Source organism: Acanthopagrus latus, chromosome 11 (assembly GCF_904848185.1).
Source record: "Acanthopagrus latus isolate v.2019 chromosome 11, fAcaLat1.1, whole genome shotgun sequence".
Lineage (NCBI taxonomy): Eukaryota > Metazoa > Chordata > Actinopteri > Spariformes > Sparidae > Acanthopagrus > Acanthopagrus latus.
In genome coordinates, this window is record NC_051049.1 from 28,226,343 (window position 1) to 28,248,700 (window position 22,358).

The following is a 22,358-nucleotide window of genomic DNA, read 5'->3' on the forward strand; positions in this document are numbered from 1 at the left end:
TCAAATAAACAACAACAACCGGATATACACAACGTTCATTACTGTTGAGGAATCTGCAGCAGATGTTTGTTTGGACTCCATCACTGTGCCCGTTGACGTGACCACAATAATCTGATAACTGGGAATAATCAGGTTATGATAATAACCTGATTTGACATGTTTGCTTGCACTTTAGTAATGTGATAATGGAAAAAAAGCGGATTTACATGATTCAGTCAATAAGGTGGAATTCTTTCTGAGTACATGAGGTAAAGCTGTTTCTTAGTGTGCATGTAAACACACTCAATGTCGCTACCCAGCAAGAATTTTGTGACTGAACCTCTTCTGTAACACAGGACATCCTCCTGTGTATTATTGGCAAACTGAAGACTAAAATGATGGTCTTAATATTACCTTTGGTTTATTGCCAGCTCCCTTTTACGGTCTGCACACTTTTATAACTCCATCAGTTTTCCTTTTCAATATGTTATGTCATTGATATTTTTCCTCCTCTCTGTCATGACATGTTCAAATATAAACTAGAAGGTCATGTCAAGTTTTCAAGGCTTGATATACACTGATCAGGCGGAACATTATGGCCACTGACAGGTGCAGTGAATAACACTGATGATCTCTTCATCATGGCGCCTGTTAGTGGGTTGGATATAGTAGGCAGCAAGTGAACATGTTGCCCTCAAAATTAATGTGTTAGAAGCAGGAAAAATGGGCAAGCATAAAGATTTGGGCGAGTTTGACAAGGGTCAAACTGACTGGGTCAGAGCATCTCCAAACCTGCAGCTCTTGTGAGGTGTTCCCGGTCTGCAGTGGTCAGAGTCTATCAAAAGTGGTCCAAGGAAGGAACAGTGGTGATCCGGTGACAGGGTCGTGGGGGACCAAGGCCCATCGATGCACGTGGGGAGTGAAGGCTGGCCCGTGTGGTCTGATCCCTCAAATTGCTGAAGAATTTAATGCTGGTCCTGACAGTAGGTACCAAAATACACAATGCATCGCAGTTTGTTGCGTATGGGGCTGCATAGCTGCAGGCCAGTCAGGGTGCCCATGTTGACCCCTGTCAACAGCCAACAATGGCGATGGAAGAAGATGGAAGAAGGTGGCCTGGTAGGATTAATCACGTTTTCTTTTACGTCAAGTGGATGGCCGGCTGCATCGCTTGCCTGGGGAACACATGGGACCAGGATGCACTATGGGAGGAAATCAAGCCGACGGGGGCAGTGTGATGCTTTGGGCAATATTCTGTTGGGAAACACTGGTTCCTGTCATCCATGTGGATGTCACTTTGACTGAACCACCTACCAAAGCATTGTTTCAGACCATGTCCCTTTCATGGAAACAGTATTCCATGATGACTGTGGCCTCGATCAGCAGGATGATGTGCCGTACCACAAAGCAAAAATGGTTCAGGAATGGTTTGAGGAGCACAGCCACGAGTTTGAGGTGTTGACTTGGCCTTCAAATTCCCCAGATCTCAATCCAGTCAAGCATCTGTGAGATGTGCTGGACAAACAAGTCCAATCCATGGAAACCCTAACTCCTAATTTACAGGACTTCAAGAATCTGCTGCTAACATCTTGGCACTAAAACCCCTGGGGCACACCTTCAGGGGTCTAGTGGAGGCCATGCCTCGATGGGTCAGGCTGTTTTGGCAGCAAAATGGGACCAACACAATATTAGGCAGGTTGTCATAATATTATGCCTGATTGTGTATATAGCTGTTTATTGCACTACGCTTCCCACATTCATCCGACAGGAATCGTTTGACTTTCATTTCACCTCTTCTCCTGAGACAGACACTCATTACCACCACTGTGCCTGGAGTGCTATTCATTAAACGAGTTGGATGCAGGAAATTTGAATATTATACACAGCAAAACACAGGAAGATAACCATCAGCCAATTAGTAGAAGGCCCGAGGTTAAAGCAAAGGGTGATAGCATAATATGAAGCTCTTTACAAACAAACAGAGGGTTCAGTTAGGAACATTTTACAACTCCCTGTAACTGTGACAACAGCAGGGAGGATGTGAACAATCGGCACATGAACAGCCATGACTGCTACCAAACTAACCTGAGGTGGAGCTGGGGAGGATATGCTGACTGGTTCTGACTAAAGCATACTCTGCTTTATCATCTATTTCACTCTAAATGGGACCATAAATTACAAAGTGAACATCTGTGTTGAAGACTCGAAGCTAGAAACTGACACCATAAACTCATCAGGAAACTGTTTACTGAGGTCATATATCAGCTAAGGAGTATGGTCATTTTCTCATAAGCTTACATCATTGCTCTGTCATTAATTCACGGAAAGAGAGTCTGACATACCGGGTTTCTTAGAAAAGTTCTCCACAACCGCCTTGCCTTTCTGCCAATGTCACCGTGACTTTGACTTCAAATACGCGCAACAAAAGAACGTCTAGGTCTCGTGCCATTTCACAGTGATCCGGCCAAACCCTGAACGTCTATTATTCTAAAAAAAAAACAAACGTGTTTTCTTTCTCAACACATGGTGCTCACGACACGTATATGTACCTGCGTTTGTGTTGCTGAATGTATACTGAGTTTATTTGCATACAGGGAGAGGAAGCAAGTTCCAGTCACCTGCTGTGACAGCTGGGAGAACAGCTTGTCTGTAGGAAGCCTCTCCTCACCCCTCTGCGGAGCGTTTGTGTCTCTCAGTGAGAGCAGGATGTAGAGACATTCAGCCAGCTGAGAAACAACACTCGCCTCCATTTCGAAGCTTACTACGGAGTGCAGATTGCAGCTGAGAGACAGACATATGTGCCAACATCCAAATTTCCTCGGCTAGTGGAAACATCGCACAGAGCACACTGTGGCACACACCGTCTCCGTTTAAAGCTCATTTGTTGTCGCGGTGAACATTCAAAATCAACTCTCCCCCAGCTGCTGTGTTTGTATCTCTGATGAATGTTGTAATTATCAGCTTTTAGCTGTGATGTCTGAAGTGAGTATGATAAATGTAAATTAGCCTTTAAACTTCATCATTTTCCTCTAGATTATTACTTTTGTTTTCTTTTTTAGGTGTTATTATAACCAAATGAATGGTCGCATTGTGTCTGTGTTGTTCTTTTCTCTAAATATGACTCCTAATGACCAAATTATAACTTCTTTCATTGTTAAGTTTATTAGCTACTCAAAATGTGTTTTATGTAATATGTTCTCTTATTTATCAGACTGTATCTTTAACTTCTTTGTGGATGGTGTTACACTTCTAGCTCAAGTGCAACACTAGCACATTGCTGACCGCTTCAAAAACCCTGATAACCTTTTATTTTATTGATTTTCATTTTAGGCACATTTTTCAAGCACTTGTTTTTGTAATATCTATTTTAACCACTAGAGGCTGAAGTTCACTAGCATGTTTAAAATAATGCATGTTTTCTTCAAGGAGACCTCAAACCAAAACACTCCACACAATATTTTGTTTACTTGCTTCACACATGAAAAATTACCTCTTTTTTATAGTTTTTTTTTATTATTATTATTTTTCTCAGTTTCAGAGATGGCAAAAAAATTTAAGAACTTAAAAAGATCTGCCTGGCAAAACTGTCTTTTTCACCAGTTCTCAAGTCATAAACACAGGAGAGAAAACTGTTTAGATCAGACCAGAAAAAAAAAAAAATCCTTCATTTGCCCCTCAGGGCTTCTTCAGAACACGGACTATGACTGCTGTAATTTTTGTGTTTTTGGCTCTCATTGCTCTTATATAGTTTCTATTTCATGCTATCATTTTATATAAGTCTCATTATTTTTTCAGGTTTTTCTCTCTGTACTTATTCTGTCCTCTGGGCTGCTGCAACACCCAGAGTTTATCTTATCTTACTTTAACCATTTAACATGTTAAAAAGAGACCATCCGGCAAAAGCCGGGCTGAATCAGCTGATGTGCTGGTTGATGAAGCAGCAGCGGGAGCAGCTGACCTGAAGCCTCCTGGTGCCTCACCAGCCTTAAATAACTATAATCATACACAGTCGATCTTTGCTGCTGCCTCTAGATCACCCCCCACTCTGCAGCACAGCAGTCTGAGCTGCCATTCATCAATGCTACAGTTGCTATGTGCAACGGGGGGGATAGCTACCGTCTGCAGGAGGTGTGAGCGAGGCAGATTACTACAGGGAGCAGATGAGGGGAAATGGGTGATAATGGGAGTTCTGTGTTTACAGTGTTTTGGTTCTCACCAGCAGAGGTTTGCTTGAACTTCTCACTCTTCTTCTTCCTCCATTTCCAGGGTTTAAACAGACGTCCCAGCGTGGCAAACTTGCTCCGCCGCCGGATGGGAGGCGTGTGTGTGCCCGGAACCAGCGAATCAGAGCGCATCGCTGCCAACCTCTCCACTTCCTCAGCTGGAAAACAACAACAGCGGCAAGGTCATTAACAAGCAGACAAACAGCACTGACAGGGATACCTTGTGATTTGTCTGATGGCGATTTGTGATTTTACACAGATCATAACAGCAGAATTATAATATGTGAATATTCCACTTTTCCTCTCATATAAATCATAGGACAAGTGACCAAAAGTTAAATCAGCTACTATTTTCATTATCATTTAATAATTTAAAATAATTCTAAAATATATATTTTTTAGCTTGAATCCCAAACGTTCTGTGGTCACAGCTTTTCAAACTTGAGGATTTTAAGTTCTTCTTCATTTTAACTCACTGTGAGCTTAATATCTTCGGGGTTTGGACCAAAAAAAATAAACTTCTGACAAGACAATTTTCAAGCGTTTTCTGACGTCGTTTAGACCAAAGGATTAATCAACAAAATGATTGATTTTAGGATAAGAGTCCAAAATAACCTCCCCTGGCAACCAACAACTTCTCATTTATCACAAGAAATCAATCAAGTCGATGCTGTCCTCATGATGTTACTGGCAGCTGCCAATGAGCTTGTGCTGACAAGGGTGACCATCGTGGTCCAGAGTCTGTCAGTTACATCCACAGTCAAGAAGAAGTGAGCTGGACCTTGGTGGGAGCCCTCTTGACTCCCGGGTGAAGGTGACTGGTCTGTCTGGGACTAGCAGACTGACATCAAGGCTCAGGGTGCCTAACATAGCAATACATTTCACTGGTCACACACCTTCAGTGACAGAAGCATTCATTCTGACCAAAACTGTTTTGATTTTTTACAATCCTACATTAAAAATCAATCTAAATTAAGAGCTTAGTGATAAGATGATACTAGAGCTGCAATGATTAATCAATCAAGCAGCCTTGTTGTAAACCATTAAATTCAGTGACAGAGTTTTGATAATTGATTTAGGATACAATTTTTTAAGATGGCTTATAAATTCAAATATTTTCTGGTTTATTTACTCCTGTATGCCAGGAAACTGAATATTTGACAGTTAAGAAAGTATCTTCCAAATTCAGGAATTTTTTCACTATTTTCTGATTAATCCAGAAAACATTTAGCAGGTTTAATTGTCAATAAAAATAGCATTTAGTAGCAACCCTCAATATTATGATGTGAAATAGGACTTTAAGCTCAATACTCATAGGACTAAATAACAAGTCATTTCAGGTTGCTTGTACAGTACCTTCAAAGTCAAATACAAAGTAAATATTCAATTATGACACTGAATATTAACTGTAACACTGGGCCTCTTAAACCCACAGTTAATGAAAGCAGATGATCAGTTCTCTGTGATTCAAATGTCAAGGGACACGTTGTCCCAGAGGGGCTGAGCATAATCGAGTCAGGAAAAGCTCATTTGGATCTCAGTTAATCACAGTTAAAGTCCCAGACGGATCTGACATCCAAATGAAGAAAAACCTCAGGACGGAGCTGATGGTGAAGAATTAAACACGGATCGGAAAGCAGAACATAAACAGACTGCTGAATATCCACGATGCATTTCTACTTTTTTTTTTAACAAAAATAGTACCAGGTTTCAAGTCAACTCCCTCCCTCCTCCACTTTTTTTCCCATTCACTGGCTCTGAACTGTAGTTCCTGTGGCCCTACAGGGAGTTGTGTGAAAGTAATCATGCTGGAGGCTGTCCTATAAAGCCAGCACCACTTTTCCATTTGAAATAACACCTTTTCCTATTACACACAGCATCCTGCCGCCGGAGACAGATTCTGCAGAATGAGGCAGAGGCCTGGGCCACAGGCGACAAATAAAACAAAGGAAACCAACATATGTAAACACGCAGGCATCAGCAGGCACGGATACACATATATACACAGATCCACTACAGCAGAATGTTAAACTACACGTCATTCCTGTGCACAGATCAAAATGGCTTCTAGTGTCAGAAAAGCCTCGATAAAAAAATATTACTGCCACTAATCATCATATCGCAGTATCTGTTAAACTAATCGCAATCTGATTTTCTGTTTAAACCATCATCATGTAGCACTATTAGCTATCCATCCATCCATCCATCCATCCATCATTAGCTACACCTCTCTATCCTTTGCACGGGTGGCAGAGGACAATCCCAGCTGACACTGGATGTAAGGTGCGTTACTCCATGGACCGGCTGCTGGTCATTCAGGGGGCTCACACATCGACACAGACAATTATTCACACTCATATTCACACCAACTGGTTATTTTCAGAGTTGTCAGTTAATCTGCCTGTCTTCTTTGGGCTGTGGGTGCACCTGGAGGGAACTCATGGAAGCACATGGAAAACACGCTTTTGCAGCTTTCCAAGCTTTTGAGACGTCCCGCTAACTCAAATAATTATAAGCAGTCAAAATGGACTAAACCATGACTGATGGTGGTACAGCTGGGAATAAAACTCCAATAATTATTTTGGTACAGAAGCTGATGTCCCAGAAGCTGGTATCAAATTCTTTTGATGCCAGGTTTGCTTCATCCTTTTAACAGAAAGTTCCTGACTTAAATCACTTTTTTTTTGGCCAATTTTAGATTATTTTTATCCGGCAGAATGAACCAACAACTGCCACAGACGAGATGACAAATAAAAGCTGAGCGGTGCTTCAGTTGTACAAACAGATAAACGTGAAGCAGCTGCAGACAGGAGGAGATGTCAGCCTTGTTGTGGCCTTGTTACAAGAGGGATGTCAGTTCAAATCTGTACCAGCTCAGCAGTTACCATCGAGAGGCCCTTCAACAACAACATCCGACGCCCTCCCCTCCCTCCCTCCACCCCAAACCCGCTCCACCACCACCCCTCCTCAGCTGACCCTCTGGCCTGTGGTTGTTCTGTGCAGCAGCCTGACGCGAACACTGAAACCTTCCCTGAGCAAATAAAGCTCTCTCACAGAGATCACGTCTACAGCATCATCAGGTTTCTTCTTATATTCATTTGGCTCTTGACTTCATGTTGCAGGAGTGGGTCCCTGCTGGGCTGCAGGGTGAGGAGATGCAGCATTTTAGTTTCTGAGTGATGATGTCAGAGTTTCGAGGCGTCACATCTTGACTCATCTTAACCCACGTAAGCAGATTATAGGAGGTGTCCGGTCCTTGCTGCTGTTTTCTGACCCCCTCAGCAGTGAAAGCGGGAGCAGCAGTGCGTCAGCGGGCTCGGACTCGCACTGCAGCGCGACATTCTTTCAGTCAGACCCCCCGAGTCTGTTTTCTGACACTGACTCACTCAACAACAAGCTCAACAACAAGTCGAGGCAGTCAGATGAGAGGCGATGCTGCTGCTGCTGCTGCTGCTGCTGCTGCTGGTCACTCAGTTACCTGACTCACCCTGATACTCGGTCCGATCATGTTTTCGGATCAGGTGTTTCTTTATGGACGTATTTTGAGGGAATTAGCTGTCGCAAACAAACACCAAGTAAACAGCTAACAAATGATGTTGTATTGAACTTGCAAAATCCTTCCACTATTTTAACTTCCGTTCCATCACCTTGTATTACTACACTGTGGCCATTTTAGCCTCATGCGCAATCTGCTTTTGTGCTTGAGACCACATTTATTTTAAACTTTCTAATATAGTCACGTTAACCCGGAAATAATCAGAAAGGCCGAGGATTCAAAAGATAAATGAAAGTGTCAGAACCGTTATTCTAAGCAAAGAGCAGCTTTCTCAGCATCAAATCACGGATAGACTGAAGGTCTCTGAGGGGACACTGCACGGAGCTCTAAAACACTTTCCAGAAACTAGACCAGCTGTATCCAGTACATCAGTACATCCATCTTAGTTCCCTGAGAGATAGAAAAGCAACTTCAACACTTATCTAAATACATTTTCTAAATAAAGAACACAAAACTCCTATCAGCAAAAGGCCAGTCAAAAGAAGGATGTCTAGTTGTCTCAGAGGACGAGCTGCAGGTTCTAAACCATTTATCCAGAGGGGAACAAGAAGAGGCGGGCTAAAAAATACCAACTTTACACTAGGGCCTCGCCAACACATCAGCTGGCCAATGTAGGCCTCTGGATGTATCGGCGTATATGTATATTGAAATAGATTTGAATGCATAAGAAGACACCTGGGGTCGCTTTGAAATATTACATTTGCAGTAAGTCTACTGTTAACCTGCTGTATATTTATCTTACTGTTTAATTTATATCATCCAGAGTAATAATAATAACTCCTGCACGGTTTTTACTTTTTTAATGACCTTACTTCTGCGACACCTGCACTGTTATTCATCTTAAGGTTCAACTACCTCTACAGTAGTTCTGGTAGTAAGACTATGGCTTTCACTGCTGTTTTTATTCTCACATTGTTGTTTTCATACTTCCTTTCATTACCTTGTGTGTATTATTGTTATGTAACTGTTGTAAAAGCTACTGGATGCCTACATTTCCCTCGGTATCCATCGATTGTACAGTCAACACTGCAGATGATCTTTTATGTCATAATTATTTAAAAGATGTGAACTGTTGGTCAGACAAAATGAGGCAATTTTAAGATTCTACCTGTGGCTCCATTTTCACAGTATTCTAGACAAAAGAATCACTAGGAGAGGACATTCCGCCTTTTTCTCTCATGTGCTTTCCATGACTGAAAAATGTTTTCCAGGTTTTCCTGGACGCGTTTTAACCAGTCTTTTGCATGGCTCTACTGATCTGCACATGGATCAGTAATAAGAGATATTCAAATCAAATCATCTAGTTGATTAATTGTACAAATCATATGCCAGGGCAGCCTAGGGTACTGTGAATGTGATTACACTCATGCTGTCACGAGTCCAAACACTGATTTGTCAGTTGAAGAAAACTAATCCTCAGAAATGAATATAAAAATAAACACAGTTTAGTAATTTTTCCTAGCAGAAAACTCCACATTCTCTGTTCCAGCTATTGAAATATGATGATTTGCCGTTTTTCTTTGTTTTACACGACTTAATATCTTTATGTTTTGGAGCGATGGTCGGACAAAACAAGACATTTGAAGATGTCACGTCGGGTTGCCCTTAGATCACTTTAAGACATTTTACAGACCAGTGACTTTCTGGATTGGTTTAAAATAGAGCTTTATCGATTACTTAAGCAACTGATTAGCTGTCAGCCATTACATTAATCACTTAAGTAATTGATTAACTGGTTCAAGTCTTTTTGTTTTAAGGGGAAAAAAGTCCAAATTCTCTGGTTCCAGCTCCTTAAATGTGAATGTGTTCTGGTTTGATTCCACCTGTAGGACAGTACACTGAACATCTTTGGGTTAAACTAGACAATTGAGGACATCATTTTTCACCATTGTCCCCACATTTTATAGACCAAAACACTATTCAATTCAATTCAATTCAATTCAATTCAATTCAATTTTAAGTGAGACAGGCAGATATTCTCAGGCTATTATTTCAAGGTCACACAGTCCTGCCCTGGCTGCTGATGCTGTTTTACAGGAGCGTGTGGAACCAAAACACACACACACACACACACACACACACACACACACACACACACACACACACGCCAAATAAATCTGGAATCATTCTCCAAAGTAACTCCATCCCACCTAAACAAGCGAGCACTCTGAGAGGCAACATTCATCCAACAACAGGTTTTTTTCAAAAACTACCATGTTTTCCTTTAAAGGTCAGTTGAATGAAAGTAAATAGTAGGGGCTGATCTGAGAGCTGCTCCCGGGCTGTACAGCAGATTGGCCCCACAGGCAGGGAGCGGTCGCCGACAGATAGATGACTATAATCCTTTAAAAAACTAGGCGTACAAACACCTCCTCCTCCTCCTCCTCCTCCTCCTCCGCCTCCCGCCCTGACCCGTCTAACCGGACCGGGTCCTCACCGTCCAGCGGCTCGGCTCCCCGGCAGTTGCTGCAGATGTGTTTGATCTCCTTGCCGATCTGGCAGTGGATGATGAACGGCATGTTGTTGTTGTTGTTCGCGGCGGGCTGGTGTTGCTCCTGTGCGCCGGAGCTGTTGCGGGGCTTCATCCTGGTCAGACAGAAGGCTCTCCTCCTCTTTCTCGGTTTCTGCTCCCCGGGCACGGCAGCCGCTACAGAGGGGCAGTCGGTGGCAGATCCGGATCCGGACCATGAACACATCACGTCGCCTCCAAAGCCCGCCATGTTTGAGCTGCTGGGTCTGGTCTGCGGGGCTGGACCCTCTCGCCCTCTGCTCTGGTGAAGGGGGGGATCAACTGTTTGTAGCGCTGTCCACTACTGACAAGCCTGACATATTGACAGACATACTTCCGGCCACATCTTACAAAATAAAAGCTTTATGCTCGAGCGGATCTACAGTAACTGCAAACAAACCATTTTTTTTTTTCTAATTATAATCTATGTTGCCATCTCCAGAATAGACATTTAATCGTCAGGGCAATAGCAATACTATCTTTCTTAAGACATCATAAATCATTAAAATAGAATAATCTCCAATACACTGGAACTTTCTTTAGATTAAAAGAAAAAAAACACCAGGTACTCCTGAGGACTCGATGTAGCCATGCTTTTCTGTGAAGCGTGGAAATGAAATAAGCCAGCTATAAGTCCTTTAAGGAAGTCATTTGGTGTGACATTTACCAGCTTATTTTAAATTAATCATAAAATATAGAGTTCTGATCTCTGCTTTTAAAACGGGAAATCAAATGGTGTAAGAACGGCCATTAAGTGTGGTGTGCAATAAAAGCACACTATTTTTATTCTCCTAACCAGTGGTTCTTTCCAAAAACTACATAGATGTAAATAAAAACATTGTCAGCGAACTTGGATAATCTATGTGTATATCTAAGTCCACAATCTGTACTGAATGTCGTCAAGATTCTTCTCCCTCTTCATTGTTTTATTTTGAAGTCTTCATTCACTTCCCGCTCTAGCCTCTGTACGTTGACGCTGTTAAGCTCCTCAACAGATTCAGCCAATCCAGGCTCGCTGCTGCGTTTTGGCCTCGCGGTAGTATCCAATGACATTGAAGCGCTGGGAGATTTATATTTTAGAGGGAATTTAAATGTCCACCTCGAAGAGTCAACTAGAAATGAAACAAATCTCTAGCTAACCGTTAGCCTACATCGGTGAATTTTTTTTTTTTTTTTTTGAATACAGAAATAAACCCACAGCTCACAGTTTGTAATGACAGGTTTTTGTTAACCTTTTCTTTTGACACGTTTTAATTTTTATTGGATTGCATTGTATTAGGCTGCTTATCAACTGTCCTTTCTAATTACATTTTTTTTTTAAATTCTCTACATAATTTTCCTGATTTGTTTGTCCTTTTGAAAACATTTTTGATGAATTGTCTCCTAACAACGACAGGACCCCAAAACTGCTTCTGCAAGCAAAATGTAGGCATTGTAGGCTGCTACATTCTGATTATTCTACATTTATATTTATTCATAAACCAGCCAACCCCTTCTAGAAATATATGAATCAAAATATTTAATATTAAAAAAAAAAAAGATCTTCAGCATACCACTATGAATATTTTATTTTTGGGACTTGATTATCATTAATTAATTAGTTTGTATAGTTTCTTTCGTATCTGTAGCTTAGGACATTTCCACTGAAACTTCATTGTACATTCTTGTTTTGTGTAATGACAGTTAAATACGTCTTTAAAAGACACAAACGAGATTTTAAAGATGAAATAATATGAAATCATACAGGGTTAAAGGCTCAGTATGTATGGGTGCAAGCCCATAGCAAGTCTTTAAAGTGATCAACAGGATCCTAAAATCAGTACTCAAAAGAAACAGACAGAAGCCAAGACTGGAGCAATACATTCCCATTTCCAGAGTGTCAGCAGTCTCACAGATGAGTTTTGTACTCACTCTATAATCTGTCTATGAAAACGATGATGTGCACTCTTTGACTACAGACAGACAAGGCTGAGAAATACTGGATGAAACTGGGTTGTTCCTCTTAACAGACACTAATTAATGCAGTTTTTCTGAATTTCTGCATTGTATTATCTACATTAAGGGACAACAACGCTGAAATCCCAGTGTAATGACACATTTTTTACAGCATCTTGTGCTCTGCTAAATTTTAATTGCTCATCACAAATAAGCTGAGAGAAAAGTCACTGAGAGCAGCTTTAAGGTTCCTGAGTCAAATTTTGGGAAGTCCCTTTTCGAAATCTGAACTGAATCGACATGCATGTGAGAGACACACATACTGTATGTTCTGCGGAGGCCAATGAAGGGTCACGGTTTGTAGTTACACATCTCTTCCAGCAGGCGGAGCTCACTTACAAGCAACAAGAGTGAATTCATTTGTCTCCAAACAGTGACAGACTCTGAGCCACAGGGTGCAGACTGGTTAGGAGTCTGTGTCTGCATGTAATCAGAAGCAGCTCCATAATGTTACAACACTGAGCTGCAGAAACATACAGAAGGAGGGGGACTAGACTTGTATGTGTCAATCATCTGAGGCTATGTATGTGTGTGTCACTTCCCTCGAGTAGATTGTGCGGGTGCTCATGTTTATTATTTTATGTAATACTAAGTTCAAAAGCAGTTTTTTTTTCCCTTGCTCCTTGCAGACAATGACTCATGAAGGCTTTCACATTCAAGATCATCACAAGATGAAAGGGAGACAGCTAGGTGAGCACGCCTCGTGTCTCGGGTGAGCCCTCTTCTTTCTTTTAGTTAAGAGTACAGACATTAAAGGAACAGTTCACCCGAAAATGAAAATCCAGTTATTTTCATGCTTACTTTCATGCTGATGGAAAGTCAGGTGAAGTTCTCTTGATCCACGAAAGATTTCTGGAACCTTGTAGGATTCTCCTAAAACAACTGAAGTAGAACAGGACTTGTTTTAAAATGTAAAACATGTCTCCATGAAGCTTGTTAAGCGTAATAATAATTCAAGTCTGCAGAGGCCCAGAGATGCCAAATTGACTTGAAAGATGTTATCTATGCCCTTTAGGAGCAGTCCCCATCTACTGCAGTTGCTTAGGAGAATGCTGCAACGCTGTTTTGCTGTGAAGCTCCAGAAATGTTTCATAGAAAACAAAACTTCACCCGACTTACCACCGTAAAGACAATGTATTAATATTCTTTTTGGAGTAAACTGTTCCTTTAACATATAGTTGAACACACAGCAATATTTGACATGACACCCAAACTGATGAAGAAACAAGAACAAAGTCAGAAGCACAATCTTTGTTCTTTACGTCTAGTATCCCTCAGGTTTCATTCTCTACGCCTTCGTCTGTGGGTCTTATTCTGATGACTGGCCTGATTGATACGACTCTTCACAGTTGTTGCTTCCTCTAATGAGAAGGAGATGTGAGATTAAAGCACTGGTGGTGTGAGTTTGATCAATAAATCCATGGTCTCACTCTCTCACTCATAGGCTGCTGAGGCCTACAGTTTGTCTCATGTAAATGGAAGCCAAACTGCAGGTATGAGTCACATTACTGTAAAGAAGTGACACGGGAGAGCACCGAGCAGCTATCACCATCTCTGCAGTGCGTCTCACAAATCACACATCACATTACTATGACTGTCATTCATGTCTGGAGAGAGGATACTGGTGGCAAGATTATCAACATCTGTGAGTGTGAAACCACTGGATACTTTTAAGAAGACTATTTTTAGCCACGCTAATGACAACAACACCAGATATATTTGACGACACGTTGGGAAAATTTGCAGCCTAAAACCACGTATTTTAAATTCAGTGTCAGGACAATTTCCCGCTTGGTTTTGTGGCAACAGAACCAAGTATGTTAAGCCAAAACCTGAGCTTTTCCTAACCCTAACTAAGTGCTTTTTGAGCCTAAATATAAGACGATAATCAGTGCTGTCAAAACACAACATTGAAAAATAAAGTCTTAACTGTTCCGCTCTCAAGTCAGTATGTTTGTTTTATTAAATAATTCACAGATAGGGGAAGACATAACTTGCTTTGGAAACAATAGTGTCTTCTCTCTTACACAAACTGGGAATCTCACCTCACTAACAAAGACGTTGATCATGGAAAACATTATACCTGGTAAACATTAAGCACTATGCACGAGGGTGCTGACCTTAGCGTTTAGCTCAAAGCACATCTGCCTCACAGATCTGCCAGCTGCAGACTGCTGTGGAAAAGTACATGGCTTCTCCATTTTACTTCCATACAGTTTGATTGTGAGAGGACACTGAGGAAAAAAAAAGAATAGATAAATCAAAGCAACAGAGGGCAAGATATCCATACTTTTGGTTCAGGATCCATTTCAGCTCAGGCAGAAACCTACATTCACAACAGAGCAACATCTTTTTGCATCTTTCCTTAATGAAATCCTTATCATAATCAGGATTTGGGGTTCAGTGTCACATGACACTTAAAAGTCATATGAGCTGAATGTCTTCCAATTATAAGGGCTTGGGGTTTGTTTATTGATAGCACAAAATATGCTGCGCTCAGAGCAGTCTTCAGTGACGTTATGTCTCACCTAATTGTGAGGAAAATCAATATACCTGTGTTTCAAAACAACAACCATACCTTAAATAAAAGTCTGATTAGATACAAATGTTGTTATTCTGTTCATATTTTCATACCCCAAGAACTGCATCTCATTTCATTCCATACCCTGCCTTGTTGCACTGACAAGACAAATTGCTGTAGTGTGTAGATGTTGTAGGTGGGTGTCATTTTGTTTCAGGAAGGCTCTGTGCACCCTTCACAGCTGAGGGGCTCAGTGGGCACACAAAGGTTTGGCAGGTTACAGCTCAATATGCTGCTGACAGTAATGGACGTCATGCCTCGATGTGTCGGACAAGTCAGAGCGCCTTTGCATAGACGACCAGCCTGGAAACATACCACCAAGTGTGACAGACAGACATACATGTGTGAAAGCACACACACACATACACACACACACACTCTCCCTCTCTCAGGCCCCAGGTGTGCTCCTTGTCAGATCAAAGGGGGAAGCATGTCCTTCGTGAGACAGCTGTCAGATTATTGCCTATTTGTGAGACACCGAGCTCTTTCCATCTGTCTCAACATACACCCTCCTGTCCAGCAGCATCTCAGTGCGTACGTCTCATGAGTGGGAATGACCACGTCAGCACCCAGCAAACCGCCTATGGAGTTTCCAGTCTCTGAGCGTTTGGACTGTGATGGAGATCCACATCTGCCTTGACTGAATCAATCTCGCCTTCACCTGCCTGAGAGGTGATTCATATCTCCATGGTGCTGAGTCTTCTGACAACTCTAACGAGATTCAAACAGCAGACGCACACACTGACTCTGAAGCTTGTTCCGCTAGTATAAGAAGGATGCAGAGGACATTACTACCCGTTTTTATCCTCTCATTTCTGTTTTTGTTTGTAGCTTTTAATTCAAAGTTTAAGCTGAAAATGTGTGTTTTTATTATTGTTGCAGCTGGATTCTGAACATCATCCTGCAGTCTTAGAGAAGCCAAGTTTGCCCTTCAAACCCATTCTTTTCTCAGGCTCCATTCAGACCTGGTATTGATTTCCTCACTGAGCAATCTGGACAGTGGACAGAAGAAGAAGAAGAAGAAGAAGAAGAAGAAGAAGAAGAAGATGAAGAAGAATTCCCTGCTTATTAATCTGCTAATGTTAGCAGCATGTGATGTGATGTGAGCTGCATAAAGAAGAACTTACACAACTTTTTAACAGCTAAACAAATTCCAAATCATAAGCGTCTTCTAGCACTCTGTGTCTAAAGTGCGTCTTGCCTGCCAACATTTGGCAGCTGTTTCAACACAGTTTAAACTTGTTTCACCTGCTACACTAAATGTATGAATTAAGTATCGAAAGTGGCAACTTGAGATGCATGTCACTGCCAGGTGTGAACTGATGGAGCTGTCAATTTGTGACGAGAAAACTCAGTGTAATACCCTTTATTATGCGGACAGCACACTTAATTCTGCTTGATTTATATATTACCTTTTGTGTCCCACTTTCCACTTGTCTTCTCTCTCTAAAGTACTTGTTTACTGATGTTTTAAAAGGTGCTATATAAATACAGTTTCCTCTATAAAGTGGGAATTGATCAGAGTCCAGGGGTCATGGCTCTTAGCCTCCACTGCTCCACATTAACTGCCAAAGGAAAATGCCAGGATCGATAACTGCAGTAATGCTGTTGCCTGACAGACGCTGGCCCACTGTTCACAGGTCAGACTTGCTTCTAAACCATCCCTTTAAGCTAAATGCTGCACTTTAACACACACACACAATTAATGCACTGCTGCTCCACTCCTGGGGGGAGTGTTTAGAGAGTGTAGAGAATCATTTCACTGTTGTTGGAGTGTGACACAAACTATCTTCATGACTACAAACCTCCTGTGGTAACAGACTGAAAGTCTGCTCATTACTGTCTATATGATTAATGTCACATTGGATAACCTTCCCTCTTCTCTACTGACCCTCTTGTCTATTCCTGATGACTATCCATTATCCCACATACTGTATCACCTAGTCATCTGGGCTTCTAACTCTATCAGGCAAAAAATATTAATCATCCTCTGGCCTTTGATGGCGCTGCTGCTAATTTAGGCTCCGAGCTGAGACTGTGGTCCTGACAGAGATTTAGTGTGCAAAATTAATGGTGAGGTGGCGAGGTGGAGACCGTCTGTTTGGAGTCTAAAACAGACTTGCTCTACTATTTAATCTTCATCACTCTGTTGCTTGAACCTCCATGTTCCCATCAGTTCATCTGTCCACCCACTGATTAAGACACCAACTGGCTGCAGAGGTGTCTTTCCTGAGTGACGGATGTTAATTGTTTTGATTTGGGAGCATCCTGAGCATTGTGGATGGAAGAGGCTAAATTATTAGCTGTCGGGTGAGGCTAAGTGGCTTCCAGTGAGTAAACTACATTTAATTATTATCATCATCTCTCCAGGACATACATATTAAGGGGCGCCCAAACACTCTGGTATAGTGTTGGTTTGGGTGATATGTCATTATTATCATTATTATCAGGTCTTCTACAGTAATCATCCAAATAAATGTATAACTGTTTATGGCTTTTTAAATACCCCACTGGATGCAATTTAAGACTCATTTCACTGTTGTACCAGTCAAATAATGACAGTATGGACAATAAGACCAACAATTATTATTATCATTAAAAATATTTGATTTGTAACTATTAATATAGTAACAAACAACTATTTGCTTATCTAAAGATATGGTTGGGGAGCAGCCTCCTGAGCAGAGAATGACATCACTATGCCTCTGTGTGTTCACCCTGGTATTTGTTAAGGTTGCCAGAGTCCATTTCAACATGGCCGCCTACATTTACATTTACATTGTAAATGGCCACCTACATTGAAATATGTTGCTGAAAACATTTTAAGCAAGAGATAGGCAATGCATTTCCTAATTTTACATCACATCCGAGTTTCTGTTTGTCTTCAGATTCTGCTTCTTTTTTGTTTTTGTTTTTTTTTTTTGCCCCTTTGAGGCAAATTTGTGATTTTCAGAAAAAAAATGAAATGTTAAATGTGAAAATTTTACAACAACATGAGCTTCTGTCTGGTTTGGTCTCTGTGGGTCTTTCCTTTCTTTCTCCATCTGTCTAGACGTGTGTTGGCATCAACACAGGAACAGTGTTAAAACAAAGTGTGATGCGATGAGGACGGACAAAAGAAGTCTGCGAGTTCAAAGGCAACACAAAGTTCGATGTTTTGTCTTCTTCCTACGGTTTCTTCATCTCCTGCCGTCTTACTGTCATTCACTGTTCAAAAGCCTGCACACCCCCTCTCCCCCTCCCCCTCCCCCCTCCTCCCCCCTCTCCCCTCCTCTCTGTGACTGGACCCGCTATGTGCTGAATTAATACAAAGTGACAGAGCCTGTAGGAGCTTGTGTGTGTGTGTGTGTGTGTGTGTGTGTGTGTGTGTGTGTGTGTGTGTGTGTGTGTGTGTGTGTGTGTACATCCCTGTAAATGTGTGAATGTGAGACTTGGCATATCACAGGGATATGACTCACCCTCTCCTCTCCCTCTCTCTGTCTCCTGTATGCAGCTCATCTATTTTGATAGGTGGCCTTCACCAATACAGACAGCATACTTAAAAAGGAAAACAAAAAACAAAAACAAAAAAAACATCTAGATAAAAACTCTAAAGAACATCTACTGGTGTTGGTGTCTTGGTTCTCTGGCTGCATCTTGTGGTTTGGTTTCTTGCCTGAGGAGGAGTCCTGCAGCCACCCCCACAGCTGAGGTGCCCAGGGAGAAACCACAGGGGGGCACACTTAAAACAACCAGGGGGGGAGACGACTACAAAACAAGGAGTACAACACTATAGGCAAAGTGTACTACATTAAGAACTGGAGATGACATTACTGTATGTACATCCCATCTGAAATGATTAACTGATAGTAAATGATTATCTTAATCCATAACTATCATCATAAAGAATTAATCAGTTTGAGATGAGAAAAGTTAAATCAACATATTCAGATTATTATTATTCTTTCCCCTTCTATGCCAGTAATATAATTATCTCTGGGTTATTGATGGAACAAGGATTATTTAGACTTTGGGAATTACTGATGGACATTTTCTGACATTTTCATGACAAAACCAATGAATGGATTGAGAACAGATGGACGCATTAATCAACAATTTAAAATTATTGTTACTTGTAGACCTGCACAACAACACAAATAAAGCCTGGTCTGAATTTTTGATATAAGATTTGTAAAAAGAGCTTAAAGGGTAAAGAAACCTGATGGCTTTTTTGTGATTTGGATATATACCCTTATTAATTTTGAAAAAATGTAATTGCTATACATAAAAACAAAATCTAACAGTATATCAACATTGATTAAAAAACAGGGTTGATACATCAAAATACAACCTGTAAACTTTTATTCACTACGAAGTCTTTTTGTGTAACTGTCAACTATGACAAATCCATCCAAATCTGGACAATGAACACTTCTGCCAACTCACACTATGATGACCCTTACCATATCTTTATGTAGTAACTATACATTTCTCTCAATTTGAATTGTATCTTGTAAGGACACTGTGCTCATTGGATTGGTTGCCATAAACACAACTGGAGACATCCCGAGGTCTCCTTAGAAGTGTCACACTTACAAATGTTCAAACCTAGTCTGCGGTCACTGGTTTAGCAGTCTTTTTTTACTTGAAATTCCACCACCAACCCCTTCCAGCTTCTGATGTGACAGTCAGATCATAAACATGATGTTAACATGATGAGACACGTAATGTGGAAACGTCCATGTGATACACAGGTCTAAGACAGGTACAAATTTAAACGTATCAGTGGTTTGCAGAAATATTCACTGCAACATGCGATTCTGGCAACTGGGCTGGACGTATCTGTTTTATCCCAGAATGCATCCAAGCAACTCCCTGCACAAACAGTTGTCTCACTAAAAAACTGACATGTTTGAGGAAGTGTTTCCTTTACTGACAGCTGTCTGAGCCCATAAACACTCAGCCGTGGTTAATGCCACCTCCGCCACATGTTTACATGTTAATCCTTTGGCCTATTTTAGTTTTTTGGCTTCGGTGACTGAAGATGATGCAGAGTAAATTCACACTAATGAAGTCCTCTCCAGGAGCCTGTGGGTGACATCAAAGACACGACAGGCCTCACACTGTGCCTTCACTTTAACCTCTCTGATGTTTACAGTGCAGAAAACAGTAAGATGAAATGAAAAGAAAACCAACACACAAACACTGGAACACTCACTCTGGGTGCAATCCATATGCAAGAAGTGATGGACATTTACTATTATTATCATTAATTTTTGCTTCAATATGTCTTCTCTCTGTATGCCACTGGTTTCACCATGTCGTTTGCCCTCCCTGACAGATGGGTGTTGAATGCAAGTTCAGACATGCCGTCAGTGCCGTCAAAGGACATTCAGGGAAACAAAAATCAAACTGTGTCCCAGTTCTGTACTGAATAAGACTGTTTCTACTGAAAGTGACAAAACAAAGGAAAAAGTACTGGTGGAAATTGGACAGAGTGTTACCGTGGTGACTCCATTTTCTCACCAGCTAACACGCTTGTTACTCGGTACACCAGCCTTTTTTAAAGAAAAGACTCTCACTATTTGTAGCCTGCTGGTAAATCTACTGCTAATGAAAACGTTTCTTACTGCTGCATCTTCACAATAAAAGTATTCACTTTTACTTAAGTAGGCTGGTTACAGGAAATCCAACATATTTAGTGAATTTAGCTCCAATCACTATCGTTCATCACATTATGAATCTACAGAGCGAAACAACAGCTATTTTTCTGCATTTGTTGACAGCTGATCCATTTCAGATATGGGAGTAGTTTTATTCAGTCTGTGTGGGTGATGGAACAAGAAGGAGCTGTCAGATGAAGAGCTGCAGTAGAGAGAGAGGTAACCGACTCCTTTTCCCTCATTAACTTTACCTGGTTCCCTGTTAGAATTGGGTGTTTAATCAGAAATATTGTCAGATAGGCTTGTCGCTTTGGCAACAAACCCCCTGATATCATCGTCTTTTCATGTAAGAGGTGGAGTGTGAATCCTGTCACTCTGTGCTGGGACTCTGCTGCTGGCGCTGCTGCACAGAGCAGACCCCTTCAGTTTAAAATTGTAGCTTCCATCAGAAAGCAAAGTGACGGTCGGGGCAGAGGGAAAGTACCACTGAACTTCGCTGATGAAACACTTTTTCCTTTGCCGTGCTTCTCATTTACAGGTCTTATGAGTGATGGAGCTAGCACAATCAATGTACAAATGTAGGTATAATTGCCAGAATGTAAGTAAATGTTGTGTGCCAGTTTCCACAATGGCTGAGATTTCTAAAGCAGAATCAGATGTGGACACAGCTGACTAAAAGAATGCATGTGCATATTTCTGTCTTTATGCAACACACAGTTTTAGTCTTAACTGTTCATGGAGTTTTATGCATCTGGCCTCAGAATCTTTCAGTGAACTTTAATTAAACCAGGCAAAAACGTGAAAAGAACACGAGCAAAGTTATTAAGATAAAAGTGACAATTCATCCTGATACAGATTTGATACCCTTAGCATCACAATCTGAAGTTACTCAACAGAATACAAGTACCCATCTATGTTTTCCACACTTGTGCCGATGGCCTCTGAAATGGTTCCAGGCCTTCCCAGTGTCTTGATTGTGACTTAAGTCTGATTCAAAAGGCTTCTCTCTCAGCACAGTGGTTAGCTTGTCTGAGCTGAATGGATGGACCCACGTGCCAGTGGAGGAAGAGTGAGGGGGTGTGGTGGTAGGCAGCGATGCAGGAAGCTCTCTGCTGCTCTCCACTGCATTTAAAGCTCTCACACTTCCTCCCGGTGCTTTTGTATTCTGCACAGGTACTTCTGTCACTCTGCTGCTCAAGGCCTGTATACAGATAGCAGAGCTGATGCATGTGCATCGCAGAGACAAGGAGCATTACTCACACAGTGGGAGTTGTGTGTGCACCGTTCCCACCATATTCTATGGACGACGGCCAACTCTGTTTCTTTCTCAATGTGCCAGTCTTTCTGTCCGTCGTGCCATCCTGTCCTCCTCCTCAGACTCTTCCTGCTCCTCCACCTCCTCTCATTTAAGCCCTCTCTGTCTCAGTTTTTCATTCAGGTCTGTATTAGAGCTCTCTGAATGAGAGCGTGGTAATGCCTGCGTCTTGGTCTTTGTCAGAGTGGCTAAGCTCTAACCGAGCTGACCTGGATTTACATTGCTGGAGCAGAGCTGTGCTGTGCTGCCTGGGATCTGGAACTGGCTCAAGATGACGGACCGCAGCAGAAATGCCAAAAGACAGACTTTTGAAATTGATCTGATTGAATGTACTGTTCTAAAAACATTAAAGAATGAAACAAAAACTCTGCCAACTTTTTCTATTTTAGGTTGGATAACTGTGTAGAGACTCTATGATGTCCAGAGCCTTTCAGCATCCTTTAGCTCATTGTTTTGGTTTTACAGCACATTGCCTCTTTGGGTCGTGTCAACGCTTTCATCTTGTTTCTAGCAGCAGTAAGCAGTATTTTTCTGCAAACAACAATAACAAGAACAACA

At 41.4% G+C, this 22,358-nt stretch overlaps 1 protein-coding gene across 2 annotated transcripts in view; it reads right to left on the bottom strand.

Annotated features, from left to right (window-relative positions):
• Positions 1-22,358, bottom strand: part of phactr1 (phosphatase and actin regulator 1) — a 35,603-nt gene that overhangs the window by 9,437 nt on the left and 3,808 nt on the right. The window contains exons 1-2 of one of the 2 annotated variants that reach the window (XM_037115209.1): positions 10,196-10,950; positions 4,196-4,360 (exon numbers count right to left, since the gene is read on the bottom strand). In XM_037115209.1, the coding sequence (XP_036971104.1) occupies positions 4,196-4,360; positions 10,196-10,478 (448 nt within the window). In that variant the 5' untranslated portion in view covers positions 10,479-10,950. Of the gene's footprint in view, positions 1-4,195; positions 4,361-10,195; positions 10,951-22,358 lie in introns of those variants that run through there. The other variant, XM_037115211.1, reaches the window with a different exon arrangement.